The following is a 20,872-nucleotide window of genomic DNA, read 5'->3' on the forward strand; positions in this document are numbered from 1 at the left end:
AGGTTCTGAAGACCAGGAGCTCCAGCTTCATGCTCTACGTTTAGTTTCTGGTAAAACTCAGCCGACAGGGACTCATTAAAAACCATGATTTTACACCGAAAACCATCCCGAGAAGAACATTTCACAACGCAAGGATCAGAAGTTTCAAACGCTATTTAGGTCTGCAGCTGTTATTTAGCTGAGTCAGCTGTTATTTATATTGTAAACAAACAGTCTGAATGCTGAGTCAGCTGTTCTTTATACTGTAAACAAACAGTCTAAACACTGAATCAGCTGTTTTCTAGTTGAGTCAGCTGTTTTTATACTGTAAACAAACAGTCTGAATGCTGTCAGCTGTTATTTAGCTGAATCAGCTGTTATTTAGCTGAGTCAGCTGTTATTTATATTGTAAATAAACAGTCTGAACACCGAGTCGGCTGTTATTTAGCTGAGTCAGCGGTTATACTGTGAACAAACGGTCTGAATGCCGTCAGCTGTTATTTAGCTGAATCAGCTGTTATTTAGCTGAGTCAGCTGTTATTTGTACTGTAAACACCGTATGAACGCTGAGTCAGCTGCTATTTAGCGGAGTCAGCTGTTACTTAGTTGAGTCAGCTGTTCTTTATACTGTAAACAAACAGTGTAAACACTGACTCAGCTGTTTTTTAGTTGAGTCGGCTGTTATTTATAATGTAAACAAACAGTGAATTCTGAATCAGCTGTTATTTATCTGAGTCAGCTGCTCTTTATACTGTAAACAAACAGTGTAAACACTGACTCAGCTGTTATTTATAATGTAAACAAACAGGCTGAACGCTTTGAAACAGTTTGTTTGCCTGTTTAGTGTTTTTGTTTGTTTTTACCGCTTTTAAACATTCAAACATCAGTTCAGTCACAAATAATCTGTTCTTAGATTTAATAATTTTGATAGTTTCAGAAATATTTAACTTTATTTACAACAATTTCCTCACATTAAACCAAAAACAGTTGGCTGAAATCGACTTCATACTTGCTCAGTTTTTGTCTTGCACTCATTTTAGCCACTACTGAACTAATTTGAGCAATTCACCAGTTTCAGTACATTTAAAGTTTATTCCAAATATTAAATTAGTAAAAGTAATACGTTTATTTGTTTTTAATTTAACAAAATATTGTCTCATTTGTACTGAATCGCTGTTCAGAAAACATTAACACCTTTTGTTGTATAATCACTAAAGAGACCTACGGCCATTTGTAAAAGTAAAATTAGATTTAAAACTGTTCTAATTTATTCTATTTTTTTAAACCTTTAACCTAAATGTGTCGCATTCGAACTGAAAACATTCAGAGAACCAGAATGTTGCAGAAAGTCCTAAAAACTGTAGAAAAACGTCTCGGAGGCTGCACCCTCGTGGCCTTCATGCCCTTGCCCTTCTTCTGTCCATCTCTTGACATATTCCTCCTCCTCTCCTCCTCCCCCTCGCTCTCCTTTTCTATTTTCTTCCATTGGTTTCTAGGGGCTTAATTACGGGGGGCCGGCTCCGTGGCTGAGGAGGTGCGAGGCGAGCAGGGATCAGCGTGACCCTGGAGGAGAAGCCATCAGACAGCGGTCTTAACAATGATAAATCACCCTGAGCACAGCTCTACACCTCCTCCTCCTCCTCCTCCCATCTCTATAAAATATGGATGGACCTGCAGGAGGAGGAGGTTCTTCTCACTCCGGATCTCCAGATTAGTGATCATCAGGCGGAGAGTTTTCCTAACGAAGTGGGACGCGGTGCGAGGTTAAAATTCAGCTCATTATTCTCAATGAACACTGGAAACTTCCTCATTCATGAAGCGAGCTGGAATTAATAATCCCTGACCGGACGGGCCGCCCTGCGAGTCCGCATGAGGGTCAACGATCGGAGCTGAAGGTGCACATGCTACAAACACGTCTCCACCTCACGGTTCAGGAACCACAGAGAGAAGCTTCAGATCATAGAAAAACCTAAAACGTGTTTAGAACTGAATTATCTAAATTATTCCATAACTCTGCAGTTTTCGGTGGGTTTACAGGGTGCGGAGCCACCGACAACCTCGGAGGGTTCTCCTGGATCCAGTCCAGACCACAAATCTGATTTCCAGTTTGATATACAACATCTGGAACAGCATCGAAAAATTAAACAAAAACAATAATTCTCTTTCTAACAAGGATTCAAAGACTTTCTTTCCGTCAACCAAATGTTTAAAAATTACATTTTCTGTCTATGGATGTTTCAAGGCAGTCTTTTATTAACCTGTAAAATAATTTAAAACAGATCTTTGAGATGATGCGATGTGGAGCAAATGTGTTTTCAGATGGTGGCTGGGCGGTGATCATCAAACATTCAAAGTCCAATTAAAATGGATGAATTAGAAAATGTATCTGAACAACCGTTCTTCTAAAATAACATCGGTACGTGGTGGTGACGCTCCAGACTGTTCACTGGGTTTTTCCAGTCGGAGTGATTTTTTTCACACGCCGACCCCCTCCGGAGAGAAAACAGAAACAACTTGGAGCATCTGTTTCTACCATCGCATTTTATTTTGAAAGTGTTGCACGGAGTGTGGAACTTTACGATCAGAATGTGTCCAATATTTGAAGAAACAATCAAAAACTTACAAATTTAAAACGTGTTTCAGACAACACTGGGGCCTCTGAAACCATCCCAGGAGAACCAGTGTTCAGGCCAAGACTCGGCTGTCCATTTACGTCTCAAGGACACTCGAGGACAGTAATGTTTATATTTTGGACGGAGACGACCGACAGTTAAAGGAGTGGAAGGAAGCCATGTTTGCTAAATGAGACGAACAACTTTATAATCATCTCAGTTGTTCAGAACCTTCAGTGCAGTTTCGCTCCAGTTCACACCTTCATGCATGTGACTGAAACTTCTCTCACTTGGATCAGTTCAACAGAAAAGAGAGGAGAAGGAGAGCGATGTGCACGTGAGTTCAGCTCACTGCAGTTTAAAAGCCTGAAACTCAACAAACAACAGTCTGAAGTGCGAAATCTCCTCAGATAACCAAAATGTTCAGAACCAGTGGTGGGCAAAGCTAACCAAGAAGTTAGCTTTGCTAACACGTAATCATCTAACTACAAAATTTACTTTGCTAACGCTAAACCGCTGATGACTGTCACTCAGTCTGCGTCACACGTCTTCATCTTCTTCCAATTGAAGCTGTGTTGACCAATCACATCACATGTATACGTACTCAGCCAATAACGTGCCTAACAAACTCTTTGAGACACGCCCACAAGACTGGAACAAGCTTGTGGCTTTTGTTAGCTAGCAGACTTAAAGTTGGCGACACCTAATTTAGAGGAATCTAATTCCGCTAACAGATTTTAAAGTTAGCAAAACAGCCAATCCGCTAAACGAGAATGTTAGCAGATTAGCGAAACTGTGCCCACAACTGCTCTGAACAAACAAGAGAAGGCCCTTAACAACTCCAGGTCCTGGAGTCCTGAGGATCTCCAGGTCCTGGAGTCCTGAGGATCTCCAGGTCCTGGAGTCCTGAGGATCTCCACCAACATGTTGACCAGAAAAGAACAATCACGATCATGGAACTATCACATTTTTGAGGACAAACTTCCATCACAGCAAATAACATCTGCTTAAATGTATCTTTTCTTATTTCATTTTTTATGAAGAAATATTTCAAATTATTTGATGAAAAAATGTATTTCTAAGAAGGAAAGTAACTGATTTAAAGCAAAGCTTAACAATCATTAACGTTTTTTAATGTTAGGCTCTAAATTTGACATGTCTGAGGAAAAATAAATTTATATTTTCAGAAGAATAATTTACTACATTGCATTAAAAAAAGCAAAGTGTATATATATATTTATATATACATACATATATATACATATATATATAAATATTTTAAAGAGTTTGACCCTATGATTAGACCAAAGACGGTTTTACGTAGCACTTTTATAATTATTATCTGATTGGATCTAAACATTTTATTCCTCTGTTCCAAAATCAGATTTGTACACCTGTGATTCCAGGTGAGAACAGGAAGGCTAACAGTTTCCTTTTGATCCCAGTTTTTGTGCTAAGCTATGCTAAACCTGAGCCTGTTTCAGATCAGTTCTCCATCTGTCAGATAAAACAAGTCGGCTGTTTATTTCCTTATTGTTGTTATTTATCTCTTGTTTTTGTGTTAACCCTTTCTCTCCACCGTCCTCCAACAACAAATCAATCTGTCTTCGTGTCTCTTTCCATCTCGACTGCGGAGCGACATCTGCAGGTGAAAACAAAAGAGAAGTGACAGCTGGCGTTAACCCGTCTCTGCTCGGTCACCGCCGACACGCCGCTCCGTCACCTCGCACCGCGGGGTTTTCCTCTCGCCGCGGCCTTATTGAGTTTTCTTTTGAATAAATGAATATTTAGCAGCAGGCGGCAGCAGGATGCTGGATGTTCCACTCCGGCTGTAAATCAGGCCATCAAAGGGGCCAGACAATGTGTGCTCACTATTAGTATCAATTTACAAATAAACTGCTTTTTTGGTGACTGGATCTCCGATGTCAGATTTTGATAAATGGTTTCAATTTGGCAGCAGCTTTGGAGTGTCAGGGCCCATCTGAGGCGGAGCGGGGGCCGGCGCCGCTCGCTGCCTCGCAGAATCTGCCTCAGTTAGGCTCCTCCAGCCACAATAATGTCTTCATACTAACCAGGACACCTGACGGCCGCACAGCTGCACGCCGACACCGCCGGCGAATACAAATATGTGTCTGAGGGTAAAAAGTGATTCCTGCGCTGATGGTTTGCGTTTCCTGTCAGCTGCTCACTAACCGCCTGCTGACTTGAAATCTGGTTTGTGTTTGCAAACAGAAAATCACCTCCTGAAGGTGGAAGGTTCAACCTGAACGTGATCGATTCCTCTGCTCGTCCTTCGGTCATAAAATTTAATGGCTTTAAAACGTGTTCTACCGTTTTACAGCGACATTAACTGGTCTTGTTATCCTTTATCCAATCGCATCGATCGGCGCGTTAAAAGCAGCCGAGTCATCGAGCTGACGAGACGTTAAAGAAGATGACGTTTATATTTTATGGAGCAGGAAGTTATTTTTCTTGTTTGTGTTTTAAATAGTTTCATTTCAACTGAATGTTAATGCCAACTCTTTATGAACATATTGATTAATCCTTCTTGATGGCTCCTGTCAGTTATGAGGCCTGAAAAGGTTTTTCTTTTTTTTAAATATCCAACATATTTTTGCTGAAATGTTAAAGGAAGCTTGGAACGCCAACATTCATCAACTTGCTTCTATGAAAATCAACACAAATGTGCGACTGTTATACAGAAGATCCATCCATCCATCATCTTTACCCGCTTCTTCCTTTTTGGGTCGCGGGGGTCACTGGTGCCCATGTCCAGCCATCACTGTGCGAGAGGCGGGGCCTGGTCAGGTCACAAATCATCACAGGGACAAACAACCATCCACTCTCTCACTCACACCTAGGGACAATTTAGAGTTACCAATCAGTCTAACATACAAGTTTCTGTCTGTAGGAGGAAACAGGAGCACCCAGAGAAAACCCATGAATGCACGGCGAGAACATGCAAACTCCACCCAGAAAGGCCCCCGGACCGGGATTTGAACCAGAGCAACCTGCTCGCTGAGGGGCAGCAGCTCTACCAGTTGCACCACCGTGCTGTCTTATACAGAAGATATGACGAGTTAAAAGAAAGTCTTCACTTCCTGTTCGAAGAGAGAATTCTGAGCTCAGATTCAATGGAAGTCGATGAGAGTTTGGAGAAAACTGAGTCCTACAGCAGAGAGACCGGGTGGAAGAAGACGGATACCAGACCGGTGAGTTGAACGTTCTGTGTTAAAATCCACCGTTAACCTGCGGTTGTGTAAAAAGTGTTGAAGATGTGAAAACAGCAGCTCCGAGCTCAGCGTTCCTGAACGATATGAATGTATCAGTTTTTCTGTTTGGGCTGTCCTGAAGCTGCGAGAGGAAACGAGAAGATAAGTTCCTCTGCAGTTAAGACATCAGCAGGTTTTACTGCGAGACGGTTTCATCAGAAGTTTGTCCAACCTGACAGAAATGTGCAGCGACAGATTTCCTGCAGCCAAACTGTCAGTGAACGCCTCAGATTACTGTCCTGACTGTAAAGATCCACTGGATCCCAGAAACAGCTGCTTCCTGTTTGAAAGCTTCGGAACCATGTGGACTGCTAGCACTAATCAGAACCAACAGATCCGGTCAGGTTCTGTAGGTCCGATGCTGTGCCTCAGGTGTGTCCTCAGAGGGTCAAACCTCTGCTTTCGGTTCTGACTGACAGGTGCATCCTGGGTCCAACGTGCCGAACTCAAAGCTCGCTTCCTGACCTCTGACCTTTGACCTGCGAGGCACACTTAATGACTCGTATCTACTGACCTTTGGTAACCTCTCAGGGTCCCCGGGGTGGCGAGGGATGACCTTCTGTAACCTCTGGAAGCCGTAGTCGATGGTGGGCTCGTTTAGGGCTGCGGATCAGACAGAGAGACCGGCGGTTAGAATCCGACACACAAACGCATCACGGACAGAACCCAGTCCCATCTGGACCCGGTTCAGTCAGAAAACAGGTTCTGTTCCATTCCGAGGAATAGAATAAAAACTAAAACATTTTTACAGAATTGTTTTCTTCTTTACTTTTTGTCTTTATAAAGTCCGTGAGACTCAGTTCTGACGGGTCAAAAGTTCATTTTGTGTTTCTGTTTGGATCCAATTTAAACCAGAACCCAAAGATGAAAGAAATCTGAAGTTTAATTTCTTGACGCTGCCGTCAAATTCAAAATGTTTCGTTCTTTTCTTTGAGCTTTTGATACGTTCATGAGGTTCTGTTTGTAAATCTTTGCGTTCTGTTTTATTTACGTCCAAGTGTTTTCAGAACCGGGGCAGTAGATGTTCAGACTGTGAGGAGAACCTTCAGAACCACCTGAGACCTCTGAGTGATCTTCACTCGGCTGCGTCTCGTTAGCAGCAGGCGCTAACAGAGAAGCTGTTTATTACGTGAGGCACCTCGCTCTGCCTTTTCACCTAATTCAATCCCATCTTTTCCTCCACTTATTCACCTCTGCAAACAATCAGCCTTCCTCCTCCTCCTCCTCGTCTCCTGAAGCAGCAGTAGAGCCGCAGAAAAGCCGGAAATGAGTTTGGGGAGATACTTCTCCATAATCAAGCCCATTAATCATAAAAGGCTGTCAAATTTGACTTTGGGGACAATTTGTCAGCCGATCTTGCCCACTTGGCTTTTGTCACTGTTGCCTCTTGTATCCTGTAAGGATGATTGACACTCCAAACGCCGCTCAGTAGAATAGCTAGTTTGTGCTAATATGCATAACCGCAGCTTTCATGAATAAGAATCAGGCAGCTCTACGGCAGCACAGAGGGGTCCCCCTTCAAAGGCCTCGCCGCCGTTTGTCGCCGCCGCTCCAAATAGATGTTATTACCATTATAACAATATTTGTTTTCTTTCCCGGGAACGGGCGACGGCGAGCTGCTAAATCAAATTTGTCGCAGCCTGTTTCATGCGGCGGTGGCGGAGAAAAGGGGGCTTTCAGGCTGCGACTCGGGTGGGGATGATATCTGAAGGGTGACAGAGAGCTGAGGGACGTGCCCTCAGCGCCGAGGCGGCCATGTTTTCGCCTTCCCGCCTCCCTGAGAGGAATCTATTACCTCCACGAGCCGCGAATCAAAGAGGGATTCATTGTGCGATCCCAAAGAGACTTTTTGGACGGGCGCGGAGCAGCGGCGGGTGAATGGAGACAATGCAGCAGGACGAGTCGAGCAGCAATCAGCAGCAAATCCCAACCGGACCGCCTCCCAACGCCGCGATCCAGCAGCCCAATGTAGAAAACAAGTGAGCTGCTCGACGGGAGAATATAAATCTGTTTCGGCTCAGAGGAGGAAGGTTTCTCATCTGATCACTTCTTCCTGCCGACAAAACACCCAAGACTTTTCACGACTTCAAGTCCGAGAACTGTGGAGTTCGTTTGGATCAGAACTACCCAGTCAGGCTGAGATGGTCTCCTTCAGACCTACAGGGTTCTGACCTGGAACCACATCATGATGCGTTCAATGAACCTCCACTTTTAACGCACTGATTGATTTTAATGAACTTTTTTTTCCCCAGAATAGTTCTTGAAGATAAAATCCACCTTCTTGGTGTTTTTGTTTTCAGCTGGGTGAAAGAGAATTTTCAACTTTTTAATCAAAACAAAAAAATCAGGATGAACAGATCGTTTGACTTCAACCGGCGAAGTCCCTCATTGAAGATGCGTTCCACCTGTTGTCCACTGCAACAAGCATCTCAAATCTTCTTTATTTTTAGGACTGGATTTCAGTTTTTGCTCATTTTATTCTGGATTTAGAAATTCCTTTTTTGGATCTACCGCCCACCGCTGTAACGAAACAGCTGTATTTTTAAACGTCTGCCTCGTTAACGGAATATCTCATGGACCTCTGGATAGAAATTAGTGAAGCTCTCAGAAACACAACACTAGGGTCAGTCCAATTCAAAATGGCCACCACAGCTGATTGACATTTAGCCAACACAACAGTTTGGTGTCGTAGTAGCTGAGAGTTATTTCCAACACATACTGTGAGGGTAACTCCATCACTTCTCAACATGAGATGATTTTAGTCTAAATTTCTGAAATGAAAGATGGCGAGTGGCATGCATCCCTTTAAGAAAAGTCACAATTTCAGTGCGGCCATCTTTGTTTTGGGTCGCAGGAAACCTGAATCAGCTGACAGGAAGTTTCCTCGTCACAGAAAGAGGAGTTGAAAGATTAAAAAACAAACAGGAGGATGATGCGTTTAAGTGATACCTGCCTCTGTAAAAAACTGTCTCTGAACTCTGTGGACCGTAGATCATCGTGAAGGTTCAGAGAATGGTGTTAACTGAAGCCCCGCCCCCTCTCTGCAGAAATTAGGCTAATTATTAAAATCCCGCTGAACTTTGACTCCAGCTCCCATCGGCTGCCTTCAGGGCCCGTTATCCTCCCCGCCGTCCTCTCTGAGCAGCGGCTGGCTGGCATGATGAACTTTGACCCCTCCCCCACCCCCTACATTACTCCCCCCATATGAAGACAGATTGCCTGATTTAGTGTAAACATATGCTGCGATTCCAGGCATCAGTGCCACTTTCTTCATCCTAATTCAGATTGATTTTTCTCTCCCTCCTCTTTGTGTGAGGAGGCCGCCGCTCTTGCTGCCATCTGAGGAGGAGGAGGAGGAGGAGGAGGAGGCTATGAAGAGGAGCCGAGGAGGGGGAGCTTCTTCAGATATTTAATCAAGTATTTATCGGCCTCTCTCTGCTCTCGGCTCACTGCGAGAAGGATCAAACGGTTGGTCGGCGTCCTGCTGACGGGCACGCTCACTTATTAGGCGACTAAGAGACCGAGGAGACGAAGAGGAGGAGGAGGAGAAAGGAGAGGCGGGCTGCGTGGCGTGTTAAACTAATTTGTTGACGGCAGATTTGCAGCTTCAGAGGAGACGAGCAGCGTTCGCTCGGCAGAGACGACTTCCTGCAGAAACGCTGAAATCGTGTGTGAAAACATCTGCGGGCTGATGGAAAAGCTGCCGCCGGATTAATAACGTGTGAAAAGTCAGAATGTCAGCTGTGAGACACAGATTTAAACTCAAACACAACCAGAGGCACGGAGAAAAGACAGAAGCTGCACCATTAAAGCCTGTCTGATAACCTTTACAGACAGATTCCTGGAGAAGTCACTCCAAGGACTAAACACGATGAATTAATGGTCGTTTTATTGGACTCCAGTGGTCTGGACGTCCGGGACGCGAGTGTCGACCAAAAGAGACGCAACAAGACAAAAACTTTAATTTACTCAAATTTGTGTCCAATAGGAGAAATTTAGGAAAAATAAAGATGCATCTAAATTATCAAAACAAACAAAAAAAAAAGTTTCACTTCCCAGGTGTCTCATCCCAGTTGGACTTGTCCAGAACACCTCCCTAATGATGCGTTCAGGGCCATCCTTACCAGGTGCCTGAACCTCCTCGACTGGCTCCTCTGGATGTGGAGGAGCAGCGGCTGTACTCAGAATCTCTCCTGGAGAACTGAACTTCTCCTTAACTGATGAATAACGTTTTTATTGTTTAAATTAAATGAATAAAGTTTTTTTCTTTCCTTTATGCTGAAAAGATTAAAACCAGTTATTGGATGGGACCCTCTGCAGGGTCAAAGGTCAGGTGAGGATCAGCAGATCTCAGATCAGAGCAGCTCCTGCAGGGGGGATGTTGGACTACTGGACCCTCTCTGAAGGCCTGTTACTCGCCCACCTCAGTTCCCATGATGCACCGGGGCTGTCTCGACCTCTGAGGACCATCTGGAGCCCCCTCCCCTCTGACCCCCTTGGTTTTCAGACTCAACGTTATGAGTGGTTTTAGACTCTGACACTTTGTAGATGGAATATGCACTCAGGAGTGGGGGGTTGAGTGTGTGGCGGGGGAGGGGGTGTCCCTGCTCACCTTTACCTCAGTTTCTATGGTGACGGCCTGGCAGTAGGTGTAGTCATCTCCCTGATGACGGTGTGGCTTCCTGCTGTATTACTCGGACCATTTCTAACACAGATCACACTGCCCCCCCCCCAAAAAAAAAAAAAACCCACCTCAGTGACTGATGATGGCGGTCCGACAGAAACAGAGCATGATGATTCATCTGCCTGTCGAGTGGACAGGAGTCAGCTGAGCTGCCGGGACGTCAGAGATGTCAGTTCATCCAACTGTCAGTTCATCCAACTGTCAGTTCATCCAACTGTCAGTTCATCCAACTGTCAGATCATCCGACTATTAGTTCATCTGACTGTCAGTTCATCAGATAATCAGTTTATCCAACTGTACATAAAAAAACAGGAAACAAAATAATCTAAATATTCAAAATAATTAAAAATGTTTATAAATTATTAGAAATATTGTCTTTTTTAAATATTGTCAACAAAAATTGACCCTAATTTGATCCAAACCTTGAAAATAAAGTTTACCTCAGAATTTAAAAACTTAAGTTTTAACAACAATTCTATTGATTAAAGTCAACAACAGTCTTCATCTTCTCATTGGGACTAGTTTCAGCGGCGGATTAATCCAAATACTGACCACAGAGGGATGAAAACCCAACCAGGACAAAGATTCAGAGTTCTTCAGGTGATGAAGATGTAAACCTGAACGCTGAGGTCAAGAGATCAAAGTTCACGGATCGACTTGTTGATTCAGTCGACCTCAGTGAGGCTGAAGGATCAGAGGCGTTCCTCCTGACACTCACAGGTAGCCTCGACTCGTTGCCTACTTCCTCTCACTTCCTCCCCAGTGAGCCACCGCTGAGCTCTGATTGGACAGTTCCTCCTCCCAGATTCAGCATCTTAATCAGGCAATAATTACCTCCCTGTGCCTCAAAGAAATAGGCCCCCACTGGTGAAGTTTGTATTTTCAGGAGCAGCAGCTGATTTGGCGCCTGCAGAAACTGCTAATTACCACTGGTTCCCGTTTTGTAAGTGGATTTCATCCCTGCTGAGAGTCCAGAAGGTCCCCGATCGGACGATTCTGCTGCCGCCTCATGAAAACGCCAGAGAAGAAGAAGAAGATCTGAAGTTTCTTCAACGTGTGATTCCACAAACATCAAACCAAAACTTAACAACAAACTAAAACCACCTGATCGATACGGTGTTGCTCCGATTATCAGGTCTCAGAAAGGTCAAAGGGCAGCGTTACAAAGGCAGGAGTCCTGAATCAGATATTTACAAACAGCTGGAACATCTGGATCTCTGCATTGCACTGTGATCTCTGCATAGTATTTTATTGTCTGCACCTAGTTGGAGCCTGTCAGACAAGATTCAGGGCTGAAAACCCTCCAACGAAACACAATTCAACAGGATTTGCTTCAAAGCATCGAGTCTGATCGTCGTAACTGATCCGAGTCATGTTTACTGTCGTCGTCGTTATTTGTGTCACCTGAGGCTCTTTGTGAAGCCGCCTGTCAATCACAGTTTAAAGTTCATGAAATTTCTATGAGCATCGATCACAGCAGACGAGCACGCAGGCGTTAGTGACTCGGCAGATTGATCAGGTGTGAATTTGACTTCGTCCTCAGATAAGTTGTGAAGCAGCAGCTCGTGTCGTCGCTCTGCAGAAGCAGCGCAGGTGTGAGGCTTTAAATCACATCAAAAATATGTTTCTTTTACACCTGCTGCAGAAATATTCAGGGCATCAGACAGATGGGAGCCTTCAACACAACAACCTGAGAGGAAAAGGTGATTAGACTCCGAAAACACACTTCTGAGGTATCAGCATCACCTAAAGCACAGCAACACGTCAGCTGGTAAAAAAAATGCATCTACAGTTTGATTTTCTTGTTTCTTTTTAAAGAAATTGTTTTTCATAACAACGTTTTCAGATTCTCGAGCGGGCAAACATAAAAATCTGTTGAACTTTACAAAATGTTCCAAAGCTGCTCCAACAATCATCTAAGCAATCTCTAAAGTCCAACAGGAACCTCCTCCTGTAAACTGGGGAGCCAGACTCTTATTTTGAAGAGTATCTATGAGCTTTATTTTGAATCTCCAGGTTCAATAAATCTCAGTCGGGTCATCTGGAAAGAAACTGTCCAGGTGACAAATTAACAGTAATTACAGGTCAGCCGGTCAGCGTGCGGTCAAATGGTCGCGTGCGGCTGGTGATTGTATGGCAAGCCATGTTGCCATATAATTGGATTGTCAGCCGCGCGCATCTCCTGACGCAATCAAAAGCCCGACATCGGCCTGACCCGCACATTAAGCACATTATTATGGCCCAGTCGGGCCAGGCTTCGGGTTAGAAACATTACAGGATCTATGAGAGCAGCCCTGATGGAAACAGAGCATTCTGGGTAATGCAAGAAGAACTAAAACAAGTTTGGTAAAGTTTAAAAAGCTGAAAAGTTTCTGTTACAGAATCAGACAGTGCGAGGTAAAATCCTTCAAGTTAACCTGCGATTGTGTAAGAATTGTTAAAGATGTGAAAACAGCTGTTCACTCATGTAACAATAATCTGAATGATGGTTCTGCTACTGCTCACTGAAAACTAAATATCGTTGATGTCTGTGGGGGGGGGGGGGGGGGGGGGGTGTTGACAGTTTTAAGTGAATTTTATCTTCATGGTTCAGAGCTCAGTGTTCCTGATGGAGACACAGGTTTTCAAGGTTTTTTTGTTCAGTTCTTTTTTCTAGAATTGTGGAAGTGAACTGAAAGAGAGGGATCATCAGACACGTTAAAGACAAACAGGAGGAATGTGCGTCTTTTTTTCAGTCAAAATGTTTCTGTGACAAACGGTAAGAACGCCTCTGAAACGTGAAATATGAGTTCAGTCATTTTTCACCTCAAGTGGAGCCATAAAAGACGACGAGAGCGCCACTGCCTTTTGTTTCAGCCGATCTGCTGCCCGTTACACATAATTGCCTCCATGTGTTACTCTGACAGTAATTAAACAATAAAAATTCAGAAGTCAATTAGCAGCCGGTGCTTCAGATTGGTGGAGGGGTGGGAGGGCAGCTTCACCGCCTCTCATTCTGCTGCAGAAAACCAGGTGTTTAACACTGTTTATCAACATTATTCACTTTAATAACATCATCCAGAAAAATGTTTTTGTGCACAGCCTCGCCGAGTCTGGATCACATGACCTCACACAGACTCACTGACTGGATGATTTCAGCCGCCAGGTGAGCTCTGAGGATCCTCTTATCACAGACTGAACAACAGAATCTGCAGATCCAGACCTGGAATCAAGAGTTTTATGGAGCCCTGACTTTTCTTCAGGACAATCCGACCGTTTATCTTCGCACATAAGAGGATGAGGAGGAGTAATTTCAAAGAGAATCAATCTCAAACAGCGTTGCATCTTAAACTGGATCTTCACAGAAAAACTCCCAAACCAAACAACTGAAGCTGCTTCCATCTCAGTAATGTCTGGAGGGGTCCTCACCTATGGTCAGGACTGAGATCATGTCATGACAGAAAGAATGAGATCGCAGATACAGGCGGTTGAAATGAGTTTCCTCCGCACGGTAGCTGGACTCTCCATTAGAGAGGGTGAGAAGTTCAGTTATCAGGAGAGACTCGGAGTAGAACCACTGCTCCTCCACATCCAGAGGAGCCAGTTGAGGTGGCATCTGGTAAGGATGCTACCTGGGCACCTCGGGCATGTCCGACTGGGAGGAGACCCGGGAAGACCCAGGACACGTTGGAGAGACTACGTCTCATGGTTGGCCTGGGAACACCTTGGAGTCCCCCCAGAAGAGCTGGCTGTGGAAAGAGATGTCTGGGCCTCCTTGCTGAAGCTGCTGCCCCCGTGACCCGACTTCAGAACAAGCAGAAGATAATGGACGGATGAATTTTACAAAAACAAATGTGTAAAAACAACAAGTGTTAAGAGTGAATGTTACTGAATTAAGATCTTTTCATTAATTTTAGTCTGGGTATCATTACAGACCAGTTTTCTGCTTTCAGATTGTTCTGTTGTGTAAAAACCTTTTTATGTTATTATTTTAGATTATATTACTTCTATGACACGACAACTGACTAGAAATCACTTCCTTATTTTTTCCCTCATCTTCAACCCTCCTCTTCCTCTCATTCCTGCTCCTGTTTTTCTTCTTCCATCTGACTCCACCATCTTAGATTTCATCCATCCTCTTCTTCCTTTCTGTCAACTGAATCTGACTTCATCATCCCCATGTTTCCCCCTCCTCCTCCTCCTGCTGGGTCTCCTGGGCTCGGGTCTCCAGGTGCAGCTGCAGGAGGAGGAGTGAGGAGGCGCTGTGGGATGAACAGTGTTGAAATTAATGAGGGAGCCTGGAGGTATTGACTTTCCTGGGAAAACACGGCCGAGCGCCGCAATAACTCAGCACCCATCGATCCCTGCGCCGCCGCCTCCTCACCCGTCCTCCCCCCTCAGGACACATCGATCTATGCGAGTACAAGCTCCAAGGAGGACGGCGTCGGCCCGGCAGCACCACCCAACCCGTTCAACACCCACAGCTGAGGGTTGGGGATCCTGAGGCTTTAAACGCACCACAAACCCACAGGATAACAACAGTATCCAATATTAAACAGTACTTTAAAAACCTGCACACAAATATCACAAAACTTAAAAAAATACCCAATTTTAACTATTTAAAAGCAGCTTTTTTATTATTTAGTCTCTTAGTTATTGATTAATTTTACATTTGAATCCTGAGTTGTTACCAGGCAACATAAATGTTGGTAAATAAAAAAAAAACTGGTGAAACAGGAAGTTTGTTTTCCGTCCGGGATCGTGGGTAAACGGAGTTGGAAATGCTGATCTGTGAGCTGCGGGATGGATCTGTTTCTCCGCTCTCAGCCTCCTTGTCATTCCACAGAGCGTTTCTTGCCTTCGGCCAGTTTCTCAGAGCGAAGCTGTGGGATCAAATCCTCAAGCTGTTTTAAGCCGTGGGGAGGAAGAGAGTCGGGAATGTGGGAAACGCTCGAATCTCACTGCTCGTCACTTCACCTTCAGCTGCACCTGAGAGGCAGCGGGAGGAGGGAGGAGGGGCAACAGCCTGCTCTGGTTTTAAAGACAGAATACTGCGCTCCGATTGGCTGGAACCAGAGATCACAACAGGAAGTCGACCTTCAGACGTGGAAACTTTTTTTAATTTAGCTTTAAACAAAAACCTCTAAGAGCTGTCAGCTTCTAATAAAGTTCTGCAGAGAGTTGGGGGTGGAGGCAGATGGTCCACCGTGGAGACCTCAAAAGGGAGCAGCAAGAAGAAGACATGCTGCTCAACAACTAAGAAAACTGATCAGGGATCAATAAAATCCTGGAACATCAATGACACACTTCCCAAACAACTTCAAACCAAGTTTAGACTCGAGGTTTGCTTAGGAGCCACAAAAACCTCTAAACCCACTGAAGGTCTGCACGGGATCCAGAGAAACCTCCAGAACCTGTTGGAAGTTCTGCATAAACTTCTAAAATCTGCTAAAGACCATCTGTGGAACACGCAGGACCATCTAATGTCATCAACCTGACGTTCCTGAACACACCCTGAAGGCCACACGACCCAGTGCAGAGAAGGGGAAGGCTTTTAGAAACTGCAACGTTTTGATGAAGAGCCCCGTCAGTTTCAGGTTCACGATGCCTTCAGGAACTTTCGATTTTACAGTATCCTATCAATCAACCTGTGGTCAGATGATTCAAGTTCAAGTAGGTTTTATTGTCAATCGCATCACATGTGGTACATGAGGTGGAACGAAATTGTGTGCACAAGGTCCCTCACAGATTTCTTCAGTGAGTCTGCAGTTTGTACTGACCTCAGATCAGATCAGCGCTGGTTTTACATGAAAACACCGACTGCAGCATAAAAAAGCCAACAAAGGTATGCATGGGTGTCTTTACCTGGGTGACCCTGAACTCACCATTATGTCTTGGAATTATTGTTATAATAAATAAAACAATGATTTCTTTAAACTAAGTTTGATTCAGAAAACTGCAAATAGACGTAAAAAAATAAAAAATTCTATAAACTTTTGTGTCAAATCACCAAAACATTAAATAAGTCTGAGTTTCCTGAGACTAGATCTGGGTTTCAGACCCAGTGAAGACCTGGACTTCCTGTCCCTGATGTGGTACAAAGTCACTGCAAGTCAAGGATGTGTCAAGTCCCAAGTCCAGACCCGAGTCCTGACCGGAGTGGACCCGTGTCTGCAGCTGACGTGAACACGATGTTGGTGAGGAGAACGACTGGAACGGCGGATCTTTTTAAAAACACGCCGGCACATAAAAGCTCGTCGCTCGTATCTGGAAATCACAGATTAGCATTGCAAAAGGAGGCGGCCATTGTGAGCGTCCGTCTCCGCGGCGCCATCGGAGGAGGCGGCGCCTCCAACAAAGACGCGGCGACGATAAACTACTGTTAGACAGAAACGCGCTCTCCTCTTTCACTGAAATGACATTTACTTATCGCACTAAACAGCTTCCATCTGACCTTTCTGCTACTTTGAATGACATCTGGATATTCTGACAGGATAATCGTCGGCAGTAAAAGCAGCGATGTGGGAGGAAGATACCGCGGACGTCTGACAATGAGTCTGAAGGGCGAGAGGAGCAGAACCGGAGGAAACTCTGGGGAAAATGTTTACTTCACCTGCAGTTTGGAGAAAACAAGAACCTCCACAGAAACATCCCAAAACAACCAGCAGGAACGTTCTAACAAACGATTCTGTAACATCGTTTTATAAATCCATCGTTTTATAAATCCATCTTAAACGTTCTGATAAAAAAAAAAACCAGCTGCTTCGGTTAAAAAAAACAAACAAAACTAAGTTTGTTTAATGATTTGAAAAACTCATCTGCTGTAAAATCTGAGTCAACAACAGATTTCAGCAGAAAAACATTTAAATCTCATCTGAAAGGAGGATTAAAGAGCTGAACAAACATACAGACAAACGAGGCCTAATTAATAAAACCATTAATGACAAACGTTCAAGATGCAGCGTAACGCAAACAGGAATAAATCTGCATCAGTAACTCCACAGAGCCGGAGTGTTTTTAACTAAAGATAAAAGTAAAAACCAAAGAAGTTTCATCAGAACATGAAACTAAATTTAAAGAGGCAGAAAATCAAAACTGCTACATCTGAGCGGCCATCTTGAACCAGGCTGACTTTAGAGGTCAGTCAGCGGTCAGAGATTTGTTCAACTGGGTCCTGAAATATTTCTCTGACAGACGCTCAGTTACATGATCGCCTGCCATTCATGACAGCGAGAAATATTAAATAACTGAGACTGTGTTTGATGCCAGATGTGAGGTTGGACAATAATTTTATGATTTATTTAATTAAACTGAGTTAAGTAAAGATTTGACTCTAAACTTAAATCTGAAAAAGTTCTGATTGATTGGATCAAAGTCCTTCACTTTATTTTCTACTAATAAACAAACAAACAAAAAACTTTACATTTCTGAAACATACAGAGGCTTAAATCAACATTTTGCTTCTCAACTTTTCTATAAAACGTCACGAAGAAATGTTTACGCCTAAACTTAAATTCCTCTTTTGTCGTTTTTCTACATTTTAAAAACAAATTTTATTTAGAAATCATATTTCATTGAAATATGTCGTATTATTTTAGGAAAACTCAAACTCTCCTCAGCAAATGTTGAGTTTTGCTGTTGGGTGATGAAGCTAGCTCGTTTAGCTAACGCTAACTGAAAGCTGCTGCAGGTTCTGGTTTCTGTTCGCTCTATGAACCTTAAAGTTTGACCCGGTTCTGGATTAAAAACTGTGGGTTTACCGGTGTAGACGAAGCGACCCGGCGCTCCTTTGCAGAACTGTTTGGACTTGTAGGACAGCGTGACCTCCACGACCCCGGGGATGTGTCGAGGAGGGGTCTGGACCCTGATGGCGTGCGGTGTGATCAGCTGGTCCACAGAAACAGAAAAAACAAAAACTGTTAGAGCCGCTGACGAGTTCAACTAATCATCACTAACAAAAAGTTTCTGTCGCCAACAAAATTATTTGGTTTAACTTCAGGATAAAAAACTTTATTGAGCAGGAAACAGAAACTCTGTTTTTGGACTTTTGTCTTTAGAGGACGGTGCAGAGTCTCATCACAAGAACCTGAGAACCATTCGAACCAGATCTCCCCCCTCTGGTTCTGACTCCTGCAGGAGGAACATCTGGATCTGGTTCAGCACTCTCTGCGTTCAGAGGGACGTTGGGGGTCCACGTGTTCGTCGCTGATCAAAGCGAGGCGCTTCGTCAGCAGCATGTGATGTGATGATGGGAGGCGAGCGGCACGCGGAGGTTCTGCTCAGCTCCGCCCCCTCCAGGTGTTCTGCTTCTCTGGACCCGCTTCAATGATTCATGCGGCGCCGTCTGCGCAGCTCCTCCTGCAGCTCTGCGACTCGTCACATCTGCATATTCATCAGGACAGAAACAGACGCAGGTGCTACGGCTACACGACGCCGCAGAGCGTTGAGGATGAGGAGGATGAAGGGCTGCAGATGTTCTCACCAAAAGTACCTCAGAGTTTTTCTGTGAAACTCAGATCAGATTCACACGATAAACTGCTGCAGACAGGAAGAACAGATGAGTTCTGTAAGGGCCTGACGAACAGAGGTCCCATCATCCTGGAGTCTTATCATCCAGGGTCCCGTCATCCAGGGTCCCATCATCCTGTGGTCCCATCATCCAGGGTCCCGTCATCCAGGGTCCCATCATCCAGGGTCCCATCATCCTGGGGTCCCATCATCCTGGGGTCCCATCATCCTGGGGTCCCGTCATCCAGGGTCCCGTCATCATGGGGTCCCATCATCCTGGGTTCCCATCATCCAGGGTCCCGTCATCCAGGGTCCCATCATCCTGGGGTCCCATCATCCTGGGGTCCCATCATTCAGGGGTCCCATCATCCTGGGGTCCCATCATCCTGGGGTCCCGTCATCCAGGGTCCCGTCATCCTGGGGTCCCATCATCCAGGATCCCATCATCCAGGGTCCCGTCATCCAGAGGTCCATCAGAGCATGAACTAAAGAATCATCTCTAACAAAAAAGATTGATTGTAAACAAAAAACAAACATGCCATAAATTTAAAATATAAATAATAAAAACTGAAATCCTAAAGTTACATAAAAAGTAAAAACATCTCTAATGTGACAACAAAAGCGAAACATCATAAATCATAAACAAAAATCTAAATCAAAAGATAAATAAAACAAGAACAAAACTAAATATGGCACAAAGATCCAACAGTAAAGTAAAAAATTATTAAAAAAAACAGGAACAAATAAATAAAATTACCCAGAAACCCCCAAATAAACAAACAAATCTAAATCAAAAACTTCATAAACGACACACGTTCTTCTGACTGACGTTGTTCTGATCAGTCCAAAGGTCAAAGATTCTCCTAAGAGTCCAGATCATCATTCATGTTCCTTAAACTGAAGATCGAACACGACCCACAATCCTTCACTTCCATGGAGGAAGAATTTAACACCAAACAACACAAGCAGCGAAACTAAAGTTCTGACAGAACCTTCATCGGCGCTTTTCAGAACCAGAGTTTTTTCTGACCTCGCTCCAGACCAGCATGGTGCCGAAGACCACCTGCAGCCCGTCGAAGAAGTTGTCCCCGATGAGGATGACGGTGGCGCCGCCGGTCGTCCAGCCTTCGCTCGGACTGATGGCTTTGATGCAGGGCGTGGCTGCTTCGGAGACACGGAGACACGAGAGACACGTGAGCCGGGGTCAACAGCATCGCACGCACACAAATACACAAAAACATCGAGCACAGACAACTCACGTACACAAACACACAAACATCAACAAAAACGTACGCAAACAACCAACACACACAAACATCAACATTGTACACAATAACAAACAATAATGGCGTTGTACATAAACAACTAAAGTACACAAAGGACACACACAAACTCCAGCAACATTGTGCACAAAAACTAACAGCTTGTAAAAACATCATCATCACTACACAGAGCACATAAAAAAAACTTCCAACATCATGAACAACCAACGTAAACAGCACAAACATTGTATAAACAAACAACATTAACAGCATTGTTGATATTTTTAAAGATCAAACTTCAGAGACAAAACTAAATATGATGAAACAACATCAAAGGGTGAACAACATTTTCTCAGATCAGAACTGGATGATCTGACCTCTGACCCCCCTCAGCGACTCTCAGTCTGATCTCCCTTCAGCACCAACACGTGTCACTGATCGGTTGTTCCACATCAACGAGCAGGTTTTCATCCGGGCCGTCTGCAGCCGGAGTCGAGACAGACGGGCTCGAAACGGGACGATTCTCTGCAACTTTACGGACGTTTTTCCCGGAGCGGAGACGCTTTACTGGGAGGA

The 20,872-nt window shown here is 44.3% G+C and overlaps 1 protein-coding gene across 1 annotated transcript in view; it reads right to left on the bottom strand.

Annotated features, from left to right (window-relative positions):
* LOC119408381 (transcription factor COE3) overlaps positions 1–20,199 on the bottom strand; it is a 36,240-nt gene extending 16,041 nt beyond the window's left edge. Inside the window, exons 1-3 of the mRNA XM_037675184.1 lie at positions 20,065–20,199; positions 18,287–18,413; positions 6,378–6,466 (exon numbers count right to left, since the gene is read on the bottom strand). Of these exons, the coding sequence (XP_037531112.1) occupies positions 6,378–6,466; positions 18,287–18,413; positions 20,065–20,082 (234 nt within the window). The 5' untranslated portion in view covers positions 20,083–20,199. The remainder of the gene's footprint in view (positions 1–6,377; positions 6,467–18,286; positions 18,414–20,064) is intronic.
* Between the last annotated feature and the right edge of the window lie 673 nt (positions 20,200–20,872).

Source organism: Nematolebias whitei, chromosome 4, assembly GCF_014905685.2.
Source record: "Nematolebias whitei isolate Nwh7 chromosome 4, NemWhi1, whole genome shotgun sequence".
NCBI lineage: Eukaryota > Metazoa > Chordata > Actinopteri > Cyprinodontiformes > Rivulidae > Nematolebias > Nematolebias whitei.